This window comes from Acanthaster planci, linkage group LG02 (assembly GCF_054643075.1).
Source record: "Acanthaster planci isolate LZ-2023a linkage group LG02, COTS_SCS, whole genome shotgun sequence".
Taxonomy (NCBI): domain Eukaryota; kingdom Metazoa; phylum Echinodermata; class Asteroidea; order Valvatida; family Acanthasteridae; genus Acanthaster; species Acanthaster planci.
In genome coordinates this window covers 35,650,802-35,671,681 of record NC_141778.1, presented here as the reverse complement: position 1 = coordinate 35,671,681, position 20,880 = coordinate 35,650,802, and the positions used below count along the sequence as shown (strand labels likewise).

Here is a 20,880-nt window from a genome sequence, read left to right as displayed (position 1 = left end):
TTTCTGTGTAAATGTAAGGCAGTGCATGTTTACACAATCAAACTGACTTTCTATATTCACTAAGCTTAACATTTGAAGTGGACAAAATCCTATATTTGCAAAACACTGTAAGAAAACAGAATACAATAAATAGAAGCATAACCATTACAAATGTAATCATTACAAATAAGAATGTTTCACATTACTATTTTGGAGTAAGTATTTTGATGCATAACATTCTTTTTTCTGTGTGTTAAACAAATAAGTACTGTAGCTTTTTATAAGTTTTAAACAGTGAAAACAACCATGTTTATGTCCATCATCTTAATGGCATTAATGTACATTTCATTTAGGTTACAATGCTCTCATTTACATCCTCTTTTTTGGATACATTGCTCAAATTACTGTGTCCCAGAAACACAATAAATACATGGACAGTGGTTTCTCTTAAAATGCTTCCAAATTTCAACATGAATTTTTTGCTGGGTGCAGTGCTACACCAGCATGAATGAAGTGCCTACACTGACTGGCCATCACTGCATAAACCTAGCAATGATCCAACAGAAAATCACACCACACTAGACCACTCAAAATATGTGCACAGAGACCCCAAAATAAATACATGACAGCGAAAAATAACTGCATAAAGAGGAATGAAATTCTGTGAACTAACTCACTGAAATATTGTCCAATATCGTTATTGGGTCATCAATGCACATGTACTGGAACACCCACTTCATGTGTTGATCTTGTTATTTCTCATAAGAACCATTGTGGCATATCTACTTCACTTTGCATGGGTGTGTCCACTACAATGAATGCACCGTGCAAGTTACATATACAAGTACTTCAAGTTTGGGGGCAGCGGAATGCAGTTTGTGTATTATCAATTAGAATTACTGTTTGATTTAACTCCACACACCCTCATCTTCCTAAATCTATCTTGTACAAATTCACACAATTTTAGATGGCATGTGCGTGTGTAAATCACTTGATGAGTATGGCTGAATGATGCATGTAAAAGGTGCAAAGTGCCTATAGCAGTGCATTGGTCATAGCTCTGCACGGATGTAATGCTCAAATAAGTTTGTTCCCTCTGCGAGCACTACAACGGGAATCTACCATAACAGACAGCAAATCGGTCAGCGATAAATGTTACCTGTTTCAAACAAAATCAATTATTGTAAAATGAAAAACACTACCTGAAAAGGAATTTTTACTCAAACAAGAAAAAAGTACGGTGAAAAATGAGTACATCTCACTTACGTGTGCGTTCAATCTTCTGCTCACTGATAACTTCTGCCAATCTCCTTTAGGTAGATAAAAGAATATTAAATGATTTTCAAATAAGCTACAGTAAACTCTCACGACAGCCAAATCTAAGCGAAATCAATCAAAATTTGAGGTATCCCAATTGTAAATAAAGCAATGTTCCTGATTCTTTTCAAAGATCAAATCTGATCTTCAGGTAGAGGAATACTGTATGTACATGTATATCTGCAGTGATTTCACTGTATCTCACTCTCTGGGTTAAACCATTCACACACAGAGATGCTATTGCTTTCTCTTTACATGTCTTGATTCTAATTGTGGCCTTTGTTCCTAACTGTTCCACTCTTTAAATGGGGGTGTGCAAAAATCCTAATCCTAGTTTCAATTTACAATCTTCCAACTTTATATGTACATGTTCCAGGATTAGTTAAGCTTTTCACACTGTAGCTACATGTATCTCAACCTGGCATATTAAACTGATTCCAGAAAACAACTTGCTTTGTAATCTTACAACAAATCCTAAACTCATCCACATGCATAGAATGCACTCAACCTGTTATCGCCTCATCATTGACACCCCTAAAACCATGAACAAAACCATCATTTTGGGGGAAATATTTTTGGTATTTCATTTTTTATTGTTTCACTCAACAGTACTTTTCATTGTTTTACAGTCAAGTGCCTGGCTTTACAAGTGCCCCGTAATGCTGTACATAATGAGGACTCAGTTTGGTGACAGTGCGGTGTGGCTGGTCGTGCATTACGTGGTTTAATGTACATGTAATGTACCCTAGCTCCAGGTCACAGTGACCGGAGAAATCTGATGCACACATTTGACCACTTTGACCACAGCTTGTGTGCTTCCCCCACATTGACTGTGGCCGCCGTGTAGGTTGATTTATGTTGGGAGAAATTTATGGAGGACAACTGTTTCTCCTTTATCTTTCCACGCCCTCCAATATTTACAATACAATTTTAGACGACTTGTACACATTAGCAGTACATTAGACAAAGTGTATAGCCTTATTACTTCAGATTATATTGCATGTTACAGATGTACACTGTACAATAGAAATTGTGCGTTTATACAGTTGTAAAATGCTGAACCAATAGAGGGCGCAATTTTCATAGCAAGGGGGGCTCCTTCAGTGGGAACTGCACTTCCCTGGTTTACATTACAAATGAGTATAAAATGCACGCAATACAGTCATGTCACTACCAACAAAATGAACACTCCTCACTAACATGGCTCTTTTCACCTGATGTGGGGATACTTCTGCTCAAGGCTGATAATGTTCAAATAAGTCTGGTCCCTATCAGAAAACTGTAATGAGACTGGACTGTATTTACTAAGTGTTACCCTACACTGTAGGGAGGTAGGGTACAGTACACCTACTCTGCAGCTACTACATTATTACAAGCTTACACTGTGCATACATGTACATGTTCAGTGTCAGTTTGTGTCCCAAAGCAATGCATGATGTTTAGCCACCCCTCCCTACCTACATCCCTCGTTAAATTGTTTCCCACAACTAGTGTATTTTATAATACTACTGTACCACCTTTGCTGACCTGACAAAATCTGGATGCATCCCTGACAGAGGGCGGAGCATCACAGTTAAGTCTGCATACATGTACTTTGTGAAACATCCTTTTCATCACCAAAAAAAGGCATAGTAAGAATAGATGGCCTACATGGTAGCTTTCACCAAGACTACTTTTTGATGTTTAAATTCAGCGACAATTGAACCTTAAAATGTCTTCCCGTGCATACCACAGAGGAACAAAGATCTGTCCTCACTGGGGGGACTCTCTAGGCAGGGTTTCCATTTGATACAAAGACCCGTCCTCACTGAGAGAGCTCTCTAGGCAGGGTTTCCATTTGATACAAAGACCCGTCCTCACTGAGAGAGCTCTCTAGGCAGGGTTTCTATTTGATACAAAGACCCGTCCTCACTGAGAGAGCTCTCTAGGCAGGGTTTCTATTTGAAACAAAGACCCGTCCTCACTGAGAGAGCTCTCTAGGCAGGGTTTCTATTTGATACAAAGACCCGTCCTCACTGAGAGAGCTCTCTAGGCAGGGTTTCTATTTGATACAAAGACCCGTCCTCACTGAGAGAGCTCTCTAGGCAGGTTTTCTATTTGATGCAAAGACCCGTCCTCACTGAGAGAGCTCTCTAGGCAGGGTTTCTATTTGATACAAAGACCCGTCCTCACTGAGAGAGCTCTCAAGGCAGGGTTTCTATTTGATACAAAGACCCGTCCTCACTGAGAGAGCTCTCTAGGCAGGGTTTCTATTTGATACAAAGACCCGTCCTCACTGAGAGAGCTCTCTAGACAGGTTTTTTATTTGATACAAAGACCCGTCCTCACTGAGAGAGCTCTCTAGACAGGTTTTCTATTTGATGCAAAGACCCGTCCTCACTGAGAGAGCTCTCTAGACAGGTTTTCTATTTGATACAAAGACCCGTCCTCACTGAGAGAGCTCTCAGCAGATTTCTAGTTGATATTTACCGTTTTTCATTCAGGAGTTCTCTTCTGAGCACTGCATTATCCTCTTTGATAGTGTGGTAATCCATCATATCCTTCAGTCGTTCAGCTAATAATTCATTCCGCTTACCCACAGCTACACCTTCAAATTTAGACTGCTGGTACAACACCTGTAATGTATTGTACAAATGTCAGTTCAACTAAGTCACATGATGGCAAGTAACCCTAAAAATTTGGGATCATTTCACAGTTGGAGGGGGCTGATTCCCCCCAGAACTTGGTGGTTTCATGCCCAACATTTTTTAAACTAGGCATGCATGTAGAAACAGTTCGAAACACTCCTAATCAGTACAAATGTGAAAATTCAACTTAATCCAAATGTGGTATACAAACGTTTACGTGTCAACAGAGCATGGCAGTGGAATGGCATACATTTTTGACAGGGCTGTCTCAGAAAAACAGGCACTGTACAAGAGCAATATGTTTGATTTCACTAAAATGGAGTCAAAATAGTCATAAAGAGTTATCAAATAACTCCAAAAGGTTTATCTTGCGGGAAAAAAGGCACAGTGGTATTATTGTAAAAAAAGCGGAGGGAGACAGCTTCCATCACCCCCCTCCCTCAGCTCCTTTAGGGGTAAACCCCATTCATCAAAAGAAGTACTGTGAGGGTCGGTAGCCTTTTCAGGGACACTGTAGTGTTGTCTTCTGGAAACTTCTGGAAGGCGAATTACCGCCCAAGGGCCTGTCGCCCTTACGCAATTTAGTCCAATTATATTGTAATAAAGTCTCGTTGAAATCTATCATTTACGTGCCAATGTAAAGGTAATCAACCTACAAAAATTTTCAATAATTAATATTGGGTCTAAACTTGCGCATCTTCATTTTGCAACATTTTTGGTATTGTTCTAGCGTATGAATATTATAGGGAAATGTGTCTTCCGCGTACGCCGGATGAATGCTCGCCCTTTTCTGGCTGACACTGAATGCCACTGTGTAGAGCGAGGGCAGTCCCGACCGGCGTCCGGGGAATTTAGATTAGGAACTTACGAAGTCCAGGGAATTTAGATTAGGAACTTACGAAGTCCAGGGAATTTAGATTAGGAATTTACTAAGTCCGGGGAATTTAGATTAAGAACTTACGAAGTCCGGGGAATTTAGATTAGGAATTTACTAAGTCTGGGGAATTTATTAGAGAAACCTATCTTTGGGGAATTGTCTTTTGTATCAGAACCTTATTGGGGTAACTTTGTCATCTTTTTTTTGTGATCTGGAGATAAGTTAACAAATATTACAGTGAAGTTAAAACTGAATACTAGTGTGATTGACGATTGATTATTTCTGGTCTGTTGTCTGTTTCCCTTGGAGCATCCGGTCATAAAACACTGGCGGACTCACCACAACGAAGTGCAAAACTGCACTACCCTGTCCGGACCCGTGACAGTACACAAAACTAAATAATTTACAGAGGCAAGATTTTTTGCTATTAGTTGTTTGCCTTGTTAATATTTCTCTTTTTCTCAAAAACTTTTTTTCAGCCAAACACAAAGCTGTATTATGGACTTGAAATTACTGTCCTGACACAAATATTCACAATGAAAAGGACAGTTTCAGACAATATGTAACTTTTCTTCTGATGGCTGGATTAGATTACATGTGGCATGTGGCAGTGTAACCTGAGAAATATGTATAACACATTTCACAGGTAGCCCTAAAACCATATCCACCCAGCAAAAAAGGAAATGTGGCAGGCATACATGGCCCTGGTAGGGCTCGAAATTGGGCTAATCATCACGGCAGCAAGTACTTGCTCCCTAGACAGCTGAATTTGTCAGTTTACGGGAGCAAGTACCGGTCGCTCACATATGCCAGCATATGTTCTAGATAATCAAACAACTTAAGGTTAAACAAAATAACAGTTGGCTTCCTATTACATGTATGCTGAAAAAAAAATTGGTTGGGTAGGTGGGTAGTATCTTTTTTTTTTTCTTCTAAAGTTTTTGGGTCAAAAATTTTAGGGTGGGGAATTTTTTTCATTTTTTAAATTAAAAAGTTATTTTGATGGTGTACGGTGTATTCCATCCACTATTTTCCACGTATTCATAACTTGAGGATTAGTCTTGTCAAAGATTGTATCCAAGTCCAAGCCTCTTCGGACAATTGTGACCTACTCTGTAAAAAAGGGTATTACATGTAGCGGGTAAGTCACACCATGCCCAAACACATAATGGCCTGTTGTATGGGTATTTAAAGAGAGGGCAGAATTTCTCCAAAAATGTGATTTTTGGGTTTTTTACTTAAATAGCTTCTATAATATTTATATTTTGAGAATTTGCGACTTCAATCATGGATACTGATGAATAAAGATGAAAAATTGATCATTCAATGAGAAATCCTATATAGCATTGTGTTTCCAAGTGCTACACTTCATGAGCATTTTCTCGAAAAGGGCTTTCATTGAATCTGAAAATGTGGATATACAAATGTCTATATATTTCCAGAACGCAGCACACTATAGGGGTCATTCATATATCAAATTGTAGCTTGTGATGTACAGAATCCAGCCGTATCAAAAACTCGTAACCTGAATCTGGCGACTTAGTACCAATTATTCTAGAGCCAGTCACAATTATACATTTGTGTTGCATTGAGATTTTGATAAGTTAATGTCCAAAAATTGTTTGAAAGCTCACACAAAAACGATGCACATAAAGCACTTAAAACCTGCACCACGATGCATGACCCAGTAACTTTGTGCGCCGCATACCAATTGTCAAAAAAACTCTATTGGCAAAAGCAAATGTACAGATTTTATTGCAAGCTGTAAATTCACAGCGAAATGTGTGCTACCGCAAGTTATAACAAAGATTGTTAGTCACTACTTCCACTCACGCACGAACGGCTGTAATGAGTCCCACTGCCAATCACAACACGATGACCAGATGGACCCAGGGTGCTGTTTACACTCAAGGTTTGCACTTCAAGCTAGCCGCACAACAGATACGTATCACTGATTCACTGAACATGTACACTAGATTCAGTCCCGTGCAATATGTACTCCAGTACTGTTCAGTGTCTTGGCTGCATGTGGCACACGAAACACGCCGTGTGTGTATGCATGCATATGAGCCTGGTGCACTCAGTGACATGGTAAACAAATTGTACTCATGTTGTGGTTCATGAGAGCCTGCCACACTCGGTGACATGGTAAACAAATTGTACTCATGTTGTGGTTCCATGACAAGGGTGATCTGTGTAAAACATTTCAGGTATTTTTCATGGCAAGAATAGAAACACCTTCGCACTAGTACGTGCCCCTTTTTCCATAATTTAGGGGTGCTTTTGAGTTACCTGCTCCTGCTAATTTTGAGCCCTGCATGGTGTGCTGGGTCATGGACCAAGTTACAGATATAGCATCAGGGTTCTGCCCAGGATGGTTTTAGTGCCGGCAGGACTATCTAAGCGGAGCGCCACCATCGGTTGGCACGGAGCGTACCAGAAAATTTTTGGAATCTTAAAGCCCCCAGATGGCCGGAAACAGCACTTTCTGGGTGTTTTCAGCTGTGTATACACAGCCTAGAATTAGGGATCTCATGTCTGAAATTTCTGAAATTTAATAAAAAAATTGAAAATTTGTAATTTTGGTCAACTAGGATGAGGTGATAATTTTAGACGGGCAATTGAATTAGAAAAAAAAGAGTCGAAATAAATATTGATTTTATTCTGTAAATCTCTTAAATATTGAATTAATTTCTATCTCTATGATGCCCATAATTTTTCATTGCTATTCAAATCATTTTTCATTTTTTTGTGTGTGTTGAAAATAAGGCGAAACATGCAAAATCTTGGTGGAATATTTTCCTTATTTTCTTTGTACGAAAGTTCATACAGTATGCATATGGGATATAAACATTCATAAATGTGTGCAGGGATTTTCTGAACAGTCATTTTAAAGTCTACATGAACATAATGTAGATTGGCCATTTGCTTTTCTGACACATCTGGCCATGTGCCACGTGCATACTGAGTGCGTGTATCTTGCCATATGGAACTCGTTTACAGAAAAGGCAAAATCATGCTGTTACTTTTGAATAAAAAAATTGCGGAGTTAATATTTTCACCGTGGGATAAACAACAATTAACGAATGCGGTGCGATCGTTGGTTTAAAAAACGATCGCAGTGATCGTTTTATGCAACATCGAGCAGAAAATACATGCACCGAATGTTGCTAACCGTGGTCGGCGCGGCGAAAAACAGTCACGGTCGATTGTCAGTTTTGCAAGTACATGTAACATTGTTTTTCTGCCAGATTTTTTTAAGTGTTTAAACGAAGTGTGAATGGGGTCATTTGCAATTTTGTCTTTCTGAAAGTTAAGCCAAATTTTCTTTTCAAGTTGTGGAACTGGGTAAAATGCGGAACTGGACAAACAACGCTGTACATCATGGAGAGGGGGTTTTCCGATCTTCGCGCACTGAGAGCGTTGCATATGCAAGCCTATGTGTGGCCTTCCAACCAATGGAAAGATTCGTTACGCACTATGTACACGTGCATTGCGCGTAACAAAGCCTCCTATTGGTTCATGTTAATATTTGGTCCAGATATGTTGCATATGCACGTAAGTGGTGCGCAGACGATATGCATGGCAGTGCAAAGTGAAATTTACGAAGAAATTTTACGGTTTCTTCACGATCTTCATATCTTCACGATCAATCCCTCGACCAAGATGCTATTTTATTTGGGTTCTTATCGGGAATACGTGCCGGTCGGAAAAGTTGATTTGGCAGATTGTGGCAGTCGGCAATTCTGCGTGCCGGTCGGGCCCGACCGGCGCCGACCGGCAGCGGCAGATCCCTGTAGCATAATGCTGCACAACTATCCAGCAACAGGGACACAGATACACTATGCTATAGACACAGTCAAGTCTGTGTTTAGTTTGGATGCTCGACCATAAGCTTGATGCATATAAAACAGGTCTCGTTTTTTTATCATATTTCAAATTCCAAGGAAATCTGCAGAAACAAGGAGAAATCTCATGCCTACTGCTACAAAACCAATGAGAGAGCAGCTCCTTTCCACCAGGAATGGAAAGAGTGTTCTGAAAAGAACGAGTATGTTTCTGGATAAGACTTGAAGCTTTGCATGGCGGAGACAGACTAAAGAGAGGGCTTGCGATAACACCGTATGGATAGATCTCTTTTGGAAGAGGTATGGTTCTGATCAACTCAATGCTTTCAACCAGTGTCCACTCCTGTGGATGACCAGAGCACACTGGTCAAAACATCAAGTTCTCACTTAACAGTTCTTATTAGAACCATGCCTCTTCCAAAAGAGATCTATCCACATGGCGTATCCTTCCTCACAACACCATTAATGCAACATGTAATGTAAATTAATCAAGTCTATGAAGAGGAAGCACATTTTACCTCAAGCTCTGCAATCCTGCTTTTCCTTTCTTTAAGCTCTTCCTTCAGGTTATTGAGTGATTCTTGCTCCTGCTGAAGATGTTTCTGATGCTCTTTGGAAATGAAAAAAAAATTGTGCAATGTTTCAGTATTTGAAGTACAAACAACAGCGTGCTGTATTTTGAGATACATCCAAATAAAACTCCTAAACAAAACTAAAGCTTTCTACTAGTTCATTACAAGAGAGTTCCTCAGCTAACTTTGTCTCTGAGATACTCTGATATACTGTACAAATTCCTTGTTCTCCTACCATACGCTGCTACATATCTGCGCTGTGTCTGTATAATTCAAGCACATGTACATGTATGCACACACTGGTCTCATTAGTGACCTCATATCACACAGCTCCAAGTACACTGACCAGCTTGAGAAATCCATTAGGACAATAGCCTTGATGCTGATATTAGCCTGTCTTTGTGGATGAGTGATGTACTGTAATAACTGCACCTGTCCCCCTGCCCTTTCCTTATGGCAACTACTTAAAGATATTGCTGAATTTTCAGTTACAATGAGTAAATTTATAAACACATTGTATCCTTGAAGAACTGCTATTTATAAAACAAAATTAAAATTGTCAACCTGCACTTTTGTCTACTAAGCATGTATCTCACTGAAGCGTCTTAAGGGATTGTTTATGGGGGTTACAGCGCTCCTACTGCTTTTTGTTTCTTTTAAATATCTCTTCTTGGAATGCCATTCAAAGGTTACGCTGTAGGAATGTCTTTAGTAATTGTCTGCTTAGTATCTTAACGTATTGTGATTTCTCAGTTATTTTGAGGGTGATGTGTACTGTGTCGGGGTTAGGGTGAGGTGTACTGTGTCAGGGTTAGGGTGAGGTGTACTGTGTCAGGGTTAGGGTGAGGTGTATTGTGTCAGGGTAAGGGTGAGGTGTCTTGTGTCAGGGTTAGGGTGAGGTGTCCTGTGTCAGGGTTAGGGTGAGGTGTACTGTGTCAGGGTTAGGGTGAGGTGTACTGTGTCAGGGTTAGGGTGAGGTGTACTGTGTCAGGGTGAGGTGTACTGTGTCAGGGTCAGGGTGAGGTGTATTGTGTCAGGGTCAGGGTGAGGTGTATTGTGTCAGGGTTAGGGTGAGGTGTATTGTGTCAGGGTTAGGGTGAGGTGTCTTGTGTCAGGGTTAGGGTGAGGTGTATTGTGTCAGGGTAAGGGTTAGGTGTATTGTGTCAGGGGTAGGGTGAAGTGTATCTTGTGTCAGGGTTAGGGTGAGGTTTTTTGTGTCAGTTGTGACTGGTTTTACCTTTTGTATCTTTAAAACATTTGATTGACTAAGTTTTTGATTGTGGTAATATACCAGTAGAAGCTAAATTTCTGTTTTTTACATGACAACATTATAAATGAATGAATGAATTTCTATGTCAAACAAGTTTCACATTGCACTTCCTACCACATTTCAAAGTTATGGTACATATGCACACACTATCAATCAAGTTATGGTACATATGCACACACTATCAATCAAGTTATGGTACATATGCACACATTATCAATCAATAAGTCTATTCTGTTATGACTTTAAACAACATACCAATAACATACTGTGATTGCTTCAAAGCTCTCGCTTTACAACAACCAGTTAATAGTTCCAGTAACCACTAGAGGGAGCTATTTAAGCCAAGAGCAGAGTTCAAGGGGAAAGTTGGAACAGTCTAGAAAAACAGCACATCTACAGCTTGCTCCTCATGTATCTGTACTGTAGCTGCAAAACTAGTCAACAGCCCTGATCCATGCATGAATGAAATCCTAGTTGCGCTATTTAATAACAGATTACCCATGGTAAAGTTTGCAAACATTGACCATTCTGACCTGAACAGTTTTTCTCAATGATGCAATGGAATTTCAGGAAAGCATTGACAAGCCCTGTGATGAGAAAAGTTCAAATATTTTTAATTTGTTTATTTCTTTGTGGCATGTGACTATTTACCTTTGATTCTAGCTTCTCTCTTCTCTAGATCTTGGATCTTCTCAGCAAATTTAACCTCCTGCTCTACTTCATGCCTACAAAACAATAAAAAGTGAGGTCCTCAAGATTAGTTTTATTTATGACAGATGCTTATCACACTTCCTTTTGTACTTTGACTGGAAGCAGAGAGGTATTCAAGTCACCAGTGTCTAGTCTGAGTCCGGAGCCACTTGGCAGCATGAGTTTTGAGCCACTTGTTTGAAGAAGTCACATTGATACTGACACGTAGAGCTGAAAGGATACATCAATAAATCGGTGCATCGCTATACATGTACATTCCGTTCATGATACGATATAACACCAGAAATTTTGATAGCGCTACTAAAAAAAAACACAGCGGCAGTGCATGCATCGAGACAATCACGCATGTTGCATGACAAGTTCTAAGTGTAAAATTGAAAATGCCACAAGTTTAAGTCTCAACATGGAGCGTTACTTCAGTTCAAGTGATGCATTTGTGATTGCAGTGTTTGTATCGAGTTACAGTGCGTCAAGTTCACGAACTCGGCTGTATGCACATATGTACATGTACTATGATTTGGTACAACACATACTGTGCATAAGAAAGGGTGGTGGACGACGAGCGAAGCTGTGGTGTGCACACTGATTTTTCGTCAAGCATAGCTTGAGGGCCCCCTACACAGTGCAAGCTGTAATGGATTGATACCTTTCTTGCCTTGAAGCATTTTTATACAGTAGTCATTTCTGGCACCTACAGATAAACCTTTTTGCAATGTTACTCGCTGGCTTGCAATTATTTTTAGCGTGCGTATTAATTTTAGGGGGCCGGACAAAACAAAGTTTTGTCAGAACTGCTATCACTATGCACAGCATAAGCAACCTTGATACCAGGGGATCTAGTACCAGTAGCAGGACTGCCATTGCCCATGATACTATGGAAGCTTCTGGGATTAAAGAGCAACCGCTATTGCTGTGCACAGCATAAGCAACCTTGATACCAGGGGATCTAGTACCAGTAGCAGGACTGCCATTATCAATGATACTATGGAAGCTTCGGGGATAACGATTTCCTCCACCTCCAGCAATCTTCTGTATGGAAACACTTTGATTTTTTAAAAATCACCCGACGCTAACAGCAATGGAGAACGGGAAGTGGACAAAACGAAAAACAGTAAGCAGGAACTGTTTTGTTGTTATGAAGTAGGGCCCACACTGGTAAATTAATGCTAATATAATTGTTAATGCAATTTAAAAAGTCATGTCTGAAATTCAATGTAAAAAATTCAAGTGGCTAAATCAAAATTAAGTTACTTCGTAGAACAACTAGGCCTATCAATTGTATGAATTTTATAAATTTGATAGATTTTATAAATTTAAAATTAAATAATTTAAAACCAGTATATTTCCTTCTTACAGTTGCTTGGGCTCTAAGTGAGTTCATCTGTTATGAGTTTATTTGTTCTTTTAATTAAGATATATCGCGATACATATTGTATCATTTGGTATGTACTGTGATACACGTACACGTATGTATCGTATCTTGACACAAGCGTATCATTTCAGCCCTATTTGCATGCATGAGTATTTTTAGTAAGTTTGCTCTACAACCATGACAACTTGGTATTTGCAAACTTTGCCTAATGCACTCACTTTTCCCATGTTCAGTTCAATCTGACAATATTACACATACTTATACACTGAGAGTTGGTGGATAGCACATTTCATCCACTAACATTATAAACACTGTCTATTAAACAAGGGTATTTTTTAGGCCCCAATCCTTGGTTTTTCATTGTTTTCATTCCTGATAATACAAGGTTCCTATTCTAACAAGTTAATTTGCCAAATCTGAAGGGCCTCTTATTAATGAGGTTCGACTGTGCATGTATCAAAAGCAGTCCATACCTTTGTCTTGAATACCATTTTTTTTTCATTGACTCAGAAAGATCATGTGACAGGGTGACATAACCGCATGTCACACTCACCATTAAACATTGCATCAGCCAGCACTGTACATGTACATGTATATCATTAAAACACATGCAGTGTGCAGGATAATGCAGTGACCACCATGGACTGATAACCACTACTATTCAAAAAATTCTTTTGTTGTCCCTTATTTCCCACAGAAAAACATCAAGACAAAGATACGAAAAACACTTGTGACTGTCATGATGTGGAACATGACATTTTGAATACCTTCGGGGATGCACAGTTCCCTCGGCTTAATGTGTCTAAGTGAGATTTTACCCAATGTGGAATTAACATTTGATAAACTCATTTCATTGCGGAAAAACAAATCATGAGTCATCACCAGTAGGTCCAACCCACAACAGACTCGTGTCTAGGTAATTGACAAGTGACCTACATTACTGACAGTTAATGTAGGTCATTGCTGATTATGGCCTGTAAATTTCGGTGAGAAATTACATTTCAGCTTGAGCTTTTTCCAGTCTTGCAAAATGGTTCAGTATTAGTTGCAAAACATCATCTCAAAAAAAAAAAGGCAAAAAAAGAAAAGAAACCAGTCCACTTACTGTCGTATCTTTTCCTTGAATCTTTTGTCATAAGTGTCTTCAATTGTTGCTATGGATGCTTCCCGTATCTTCAAGTTTTCTTCCATATTTTTCCGTCTGCTCTCCTCCACGTTCATTGCCCTGGGACATTCACAATATCAATCAATCTTGTTGCAGCATTTCATTTTACATTTTAGTCTTGATAAAATGTTTTCTGTTTCTGAACTAAAACTGCTTTCATTACAGTTGTTTTTGACTTAAGATAAGTGAATTTATGGTAAGTGATTCAAGAACAAGAAAAACAAATTAAAATTACAAACTCAGCATTTACTTACTTTTAGAAATTTTCCAGAAATGTTAGAAGACCAAAAAACTGACCATAATGTTGCCTTGCTCATTGTTGTCTAACCATTTTATTTTGTTTTGGTTGTGACGGCTTTCAAAGTGAACATTTTCTAAACAAGGCATGTTTCAGAGAAGAAAGTTGAAGCTAAACAGCTGTGCTTTGAATTAGCATTTGAGTAATTACAATCTGGCGATCAATTCTACATGCTGGACTTTACCTTTTATGCAACTCGGCCTCTCTTTTCAGTTCTACTTCTTTCTGCTTCAATGCCTGTAATTCCTCCAATAGGCTCTGCCTTTGAGAGTAGGTCTCACGTTCTACCATCTATAGGAACAGGAAAAAAACACCACTGAGTGTATCAATATTAGTACTATGGAGTACTATATTTCATTAGAGATTGATGGCCACAAAGAAGTATAATTCAAATTGATCAATGGATGACAATTGATACAGCTATTCACCCACATGTACATGTTGGCACACCTGCTGTAATATTAATTTTCTTACAAGTACAAGTGAAACGCAGAATAAAACAAAAAGATATGCGTATACACGTGCCACCATTGAATTTACAGTAAAGTTGGCAGTGGAGTGTTTTGCTTTTAAGTGTAACAATAGCGAAATTAGAATTGGTTGTTACGCGGGGTTTGATTATGAACAATGCAATACAGTTACATATCACACTGTTTGTTGCCATGGACTGACCAATCAGAACTGAGAATTCAAAATGCTTGAACATAAAAAATGAAAGTCGTAGCCACAAAGTACCACCTCAAATGCGACATGAAAGATTGCACTATGAGGACTTGTGGGGAATGTGCAAATTATTTGCCACAAGACATACCATTTTTCTCCATGGCAGGATTTTGATTTAAAAAACAGAAAAACTATTTCACAATTGTTTAGTACTCTGCATTACATGCCCACTGGCTTACAATATGCTATTACATCATGTTTGTTCTGTAAAACGTACAAACACCAACCCATCTCAACTCCATCCATTGTACATTACAAACATGTATCTCAGCTTAATGAAATACCGATACACAAACCTCTTGATGATGTTGAATTCTTTCAATAGTACTTCTTTCTCGTTCCTGCAGAGCTTCAACCTTTGCTTGGTATGCACTCTCCATCTGAATGTAAAAAGCATGATGAAACCTCTCATTTTAATAACTAATATGTAGAAGTCAAGAAAACTTCCAATATTTCAATACAAAGACTTCCCCATGGAACTGACAGGTGCTGGAACATGTAACACTTTCTGCCATAATGTACAGCAATGCAGAGAAGTAGCGTTAATGGAGAGCAGGGGAAGTGCATTCCACACAGGTTGAGTGATCTACTCATTCTTGAATGGATAAAAGTTATTTCCTTACAGTCAGTATGGTCAAGTAGCGTGGCTAAACAGTAAAAAGACATCGAAAGACAAGAGAGAACACTGTACTGGAAACCCTATAACAAGGCAAAGGGATCTAATGATTTGCTTTGATGATAGCACAAATAATGGCTTTAAAAACCTACTGCTAGGGCAAGAACCATCATAGAGCTGCATGTACATATAGAACCTAAGGTATTCAACTTCCAAGACTTCACAATCCTCCTCTGAAGGTTAAATCATCCCAAAAAAATCTGATTTATTTTTATTCTGATTTATATACGTATGACTAAATTCCAAAATATGAAGAAAAACAATGATAATTCTTCTCAGTCTTTTTTTTAATATTACGGGCTCTAAAAATCTGAAAAATTAATTTGAGCAGCATACATGTACATGTACAAATTTGAAATATGTGTAATCAATTTCTCAGCACAGAATTTAAAATATGGACACTGTAGGAATTAGCCTTCATGCCAATTTTCACTTCAGAAAAAAAAAACAGGCTTTTAAAGAGGTGACAAAAACAGAGGAGTACTTCATACATGTAGGTGCCAATGTGTGGCACGGCATCCAGGAAAAGATACAGTAGCAGGCTAAAACTGATTTGTTTAGTTTGATATTTGGTATGTCAAGGTATTTTCAGGAGTTTTGTCTGAGTCTGGTAGGATGAGAGCATGGGCGGAAACCTCTCCTCGATTATGGAGGGGGGACATCAATTTACACTTTTTTGTGCACACCGTGTTTATTATCTTAGTCCATTTATAAAAACTCAAAAGGGAAAATCCTCCATCCATTAATCCCTTCAGTATTTTGTTTTACTTACAACATGAAGGGCACATTTGACACTGTGTCCCTCCCCCATACCAAATTCATGGGGGGACGTGTCCCCCACCCCCAGATTTCCACCTATGTATAGGTGTTTGAATGAGCACAGAATAATCCACAGACTTCTAGCTGGTCACAAAAAATGGTGGTCAGTGATAAACTACATGGAGATAAAAAGAGCATTTCACTTGACAACAACTAAAAATGAAAATCCCGAACCTCTCTTCTTGACTTGGCAATTTCCTGCCGACATTTCTCTCGTTCTTCAAGCTCAATTCTCTTGCCTTCGCTTTCCTTAAACCGGCAGACCTAAGGAGGAAAATGACACACTGTAAAACAATCCATTCAGAGAGGTAGGGCATGTTAACCTTAAAGAGTTACAATGCAAAATGAATACATGGAAGGGTAGAAACCTTCATAAATGGCTGCTAGAGGCTCTACATCTTTGATATCAATGCTTATTATGTCTTAAGTATTGAATAAAATATTCTTTGACTTAAGGAGGATGTATATCTCAACACTTGCAATTCACTATCAACATTAATAAGAGGAAAACCCAAACAATCATGAGATGTACTAGACAATCTGCTCTGAGTGGGCACAAAAGAGGGCATGTTTTCAAATTAAATTGATAGTCCTTGGTAATGAACTCACCACAAAGGTGGGCACATTTATGCATGTTTGACGCAGAGGACACTGAGTATGGGAAACACATTTATTCTGGAATGTACGGTAATGGTCTTTGCTTGCAAGCCCAACGTCTGCAACAACCTGGTTGACAACCTCTCATCAGTTAGTCTTTCTTTCGCCGATGAGGGTGCACTTCAACTCAGGGCAGATAAGGCCCTAAAACTTCACATTTGTAAGTCTTTTGTGATAAACAATTTCTTTTTCATTTCAAAGCATGAACATGCCAAAACATATATTAGAATGAGGGAAAGTTCACACATGCCAATACACAGGAATGCATGCACTTACCTCCTTTGTGATTTCTTCCTTAGTTCGGGTTTCCATTTTTCGTTGAAATGACAGTAGTTTTGCCTGCATTCCATGCTGATTGCTCTCATGAAATCCATCCATTCCACTGTCAAACAGTTCATCCACAGCGGTAAGCTTCTTCTCTGTATTAAGGCAATTATATGTATATTAAGAAGTGCTGACACATGATAGACTCAGGGAATCCCATTTCCCATGCCCATTTGCAGATTTTCCTTCAGAAACTGAGCCAATGCAGTAGAAGTGCAAATGTCTTACTGTTCCCCATGGCCTTATCCATGGCCTGCTGCCTTGTGTACATCAGAGCAACGGTCAAGACCTCACAAGGCCAACACAAGATCAACATAAGGTACAAAACATCCTGTCCACCTGAATTTAACTCACAATCTATTCAAAGGCATTCCTTTGTCACTGTTAAGCTCCACCATCTGACTTGTGTCAGGTCTTGTGATGGTTTCTGCCACATGCACACCACTGGAATACATGAATTTGATTTGAAGATCTCATAAACTCTTGCACTTCCAATACCTTATAGCAAATTGACATTTGAGGATAACTGAATTTACCAATTGTATTAGCTGGTGTTGTCAAAATGTCGACTTGAGTTGCCTTCTCACAGGATCTGCCAAAATTTGATGTCAATTCACAAAGAAGTTGCCACAGAAGACCTACATGTACAGTGTATCAAGACAAAAAAAACAATCGTACTGTAAAACACAATGTTGCTAATGCACTGATTGCACAAATCAACTCGATCAGTTCAATCGTACTGCATAATACAATGTTGCCAATGCACTGATTGCACAAATCAACTCCATCAGTTCAATCGTACTGCATTGTACAATGTTACCAATGCACTGATTGCACAAATCAACTCGATCAGTTCAATCGTACTGCATAATACAATGTTACCAATGCACTGATTGCACAAATCAACTCCATCAGTTCAATCGTACTGCATAACACAATGTTGCTAATGCACTGATTGCACAAATCAACTCCATCAGTTCAATCGTACTGTATAACACAATGCTACCAATGCACTGATTGCACAAATCAACTCAATCAGTTCAATTGTACTGTATGACACAATGTTGCCAATGCACTGATTGCACAAATCAACTCGATCAGTTCAATCGTACTGCATAATACAATGTTGCTAATGCACTGATTGCACAAATCAACTCGATCAGTTCAGTCGTACTGCATAATACAATGCTACCAATGCACTGATTGCACAAATCAACTCAATCAGTTCAATCGCATAAATACATGCAGTTTAGAGCTTAGAATGCAAACAACAAGTTTGCAGACCGGGCACACACACATGTAGGTATGTCAATTTTCCACTTCAAGGACAGCAGTTAAACATGAGAACAGATGTGTCTGAAGAGATTTCATAGAGTCTACTTTTTAAAAGTGTTGAAATCCAAACCAAATCATGACATGATTAATGGTTTAATTCAAGTGAATATTTCCAAAACCGTACCTTTTGGATGATATCCACGGACATTTTCAGTCTGCAACAAATTAAAAGAAAAAGTAATGAACTCAATGCACATCTTGTTCACAGATTCATTCATTGACAGGTACAATGACCCCTCCCAAGTGCCCTCTTTTGAAATCTGAAATGAATCCCCCCAAAAAAGGAATTGTTGGAATGATAGCTTCAACTGATGTACATACAAGTAGCTAAAGATTATGAGGATTTTGCGTAAACCAATGGATGTATTTGTCATTCCAACATATACATGTATGTACATGTGTTGAGTAAACGATGTCCACAATACATGTATTTATGCATGGTTGAATAAAGTGTGTAACATATAATATGTTACACACTTTATTATTACATACATGTACATGAACACCCGGCTTGTCTAATGGAGTTTGATGTGTTTGAAGTTCTCATCACTGTGTATAGGCCAAACTGGGCACACATTCAGCAGAAATTTATCCCCCTTGAGCATATTCTTTACAAATCATCAACTTCATATTAATTTTATCAATACAAATCATTCCTAGCAAAGGGTTTGTGTAGTGTTTGTATACACAAGCAAAGTCCTGAGTGTTACAAGACCACTTGGTGATATCAAAAGGGACCTTTAACAGTATGTCAAAGACAAAAGGCTGATTGCTGATTTCTGAGGGAACTAGAAATCAGCAAGTATTATCCTTTTTCTGTATCATTCCAATCCAAAATTCACCCAAGCTAGCCATATCAGCCCTATTCATCTACATGTAGTAAATCTCTTCCTTATTTTCATTTGACCTCAATTTGAAATAGTCTACAGTCCACCTTGGTATCACAATCTGGTAAAAACTTAAAATATCAATGGCCTGTGCCTTTATTATGCAAGCAAATTCTGGGGAGTTTTCAAGAAACAAACGTTGAAGGATAAGGAGGTAAATCCACGAAATATCAAGCAAGAGTGTAGATGGGTAGCCACTGATTCATAGGGAACCACAAGCTCAGGAGACAGAGGCTTCCCACAGTCTGAAGTACCCATGACTTTGCCTGTACCAATAAGGGCCAGCAAGGTTTGGCTTTTCATGACTTTGCCTGTATCAATCAGGGCCAGCAAGGTTTGGCTTTTCATGACTTTGCCTGTACCAATAAGGGCCAGCAAGGTTTGGCTTCTCATGACTTTGCCTGTACCAATAAGGGCCAGCAAGGTTTGGCTTTTCATGACTTTGCCTGTATCAATCAGGGCCAGCAAGGTTTGGCTTTTCATGACTTTGCCTGTATCAATCAGGGCCAGCAAGGTTTGGCTTTTCATGACTTTGCCTGTATCAATAAGGGCCAGCCAGGTTTGGCTTTTCATGACTTTGCCTGTACCAATAAGGGCCAGCAAGGTTTGGCTTTTCATGACTTTGCCTGTATCAATCAGGGCCAGCCAGGTTTGGCTTTTCATGACTTTGCCTGTACCAATAAGGGCCAGCCAGGTTTGGCTTTTCATGACTTTGCCTGTATCAATCAGGGCCAGCCAGGTTTGGCTTTTCATGACTTTGCCTGTACCAATCAGGGCCAGCAAGGTTTGGCTTTTCATGACTTTGCCTGTATCAATCAGGGCCAGCAAGGTTTGGCTTTTCATGACTTTGCCTGTATCAATCAGGGCCAGCCAGGTTTGGCTTTTCATGACTTTGCTTGTATCAATCAGGGCCAGCAAGGTTTGGCTTTTCATGACTTTGCCTGTATCAATCAGGGCCAGCAAGGTTTGGCTTTTCATGACTTTGCTTGTATCAATCAGGGCCAGCAAGGTTTGGCTTTCCAGGCATCTTGTAGCTTCGGTGGGTTACAAGCCTAATCAGTGAATCAAAACGATTACGTCATTGGTAAGCATCCTCTGGTAGTTAACAAAGTCCATCTGCATGAAGTAATCAGGTTATCGGCTTTGATCTAGAAACTGAATTTATGGCTGTATACTTGATTACTGTTTTTGTGAGAATGTATCCGGTAGGTTTTCAAGGGCAGTGAAGAAACTGGACTCAATAATTAGAGTTTGCACTGCCGCATGATACTATCTGTGAATATTGACAAAATTATTTATAAAATCAGTACGCTGGAATATGTGATTGCCGAGCTTTCAGTATTAAACTGAGTACCTTCTTCAGGGCGAGAAGATTCAGTTGAATCAAAATATGCACTGAATCTGCTTGCCCTGAAGAAGGTAC

At 39.1% G+C, this 20,880-nt stretch overlaps 1 protein-coding gene across 9 annotated transcripts in view; it reads right to left on the bottom strand.

Annotated features, from left to right (window-relative positions):
- ofd1 (OFD1 centriole and centriolar satellite protein) overlaps window positions 1-20,880 on the bottom strand; it is a 197,881-nt gene that overhangs the window by 148,157 nt on the left and 28,844 nt on the right. For all 9 annotated transcript variants that reach the window (XR_015424319.1, XR_015424317.1, XR_015424318.1 and 6 more), the window contains 11 exons: window positions 18,695-18,725; window positions 17,772-17,873; window positions 17,188-17,330; window positions 16,429-16,518; window positions 15,056-15,139; window positions 14,221-14,327; window positions 13,679-13,798; window positions 11,142-11,215; window positions 9,167-9,258; window positions 3,766-3,911; window positions 1,246-1,289 (listed from right to left, as the gene is read on the bottom strand). Coding sequence is in view for 4 of the 9 variants with exons in the window: in XM_087132892.1 (XP_086989018.1) it covers window positions 1,246-1,289; window positions 3,766-3,911; window positions 9,167-9,258; window positions 11,142-11,215; window positions 13,679-13,798; window positions 14,221-14,327; window positions 15,056-15,139; window positions 16,429-16,518; window positions 17,188-17,330; window positions 17,772-17,873; window positions 18,695-18,725 (1,033 nt within the window). In the remaining 5 variants the exon portion in view is untranslated. The remainder of the gene's footprint in view (window positions 1-1,245; window positions 1,290-3,765; window positions 3,912-9,166; window positions 9,259-11,141; window positions 11,216-13,678; window positions 13,799-14,220; window positions 14,328-15,055; window positions 15,140-16,428; window positions 16,519-17,187; window positions 17,331-17,771; window positions 17,874-18,694; window positions 18,726-20,880) is intronic.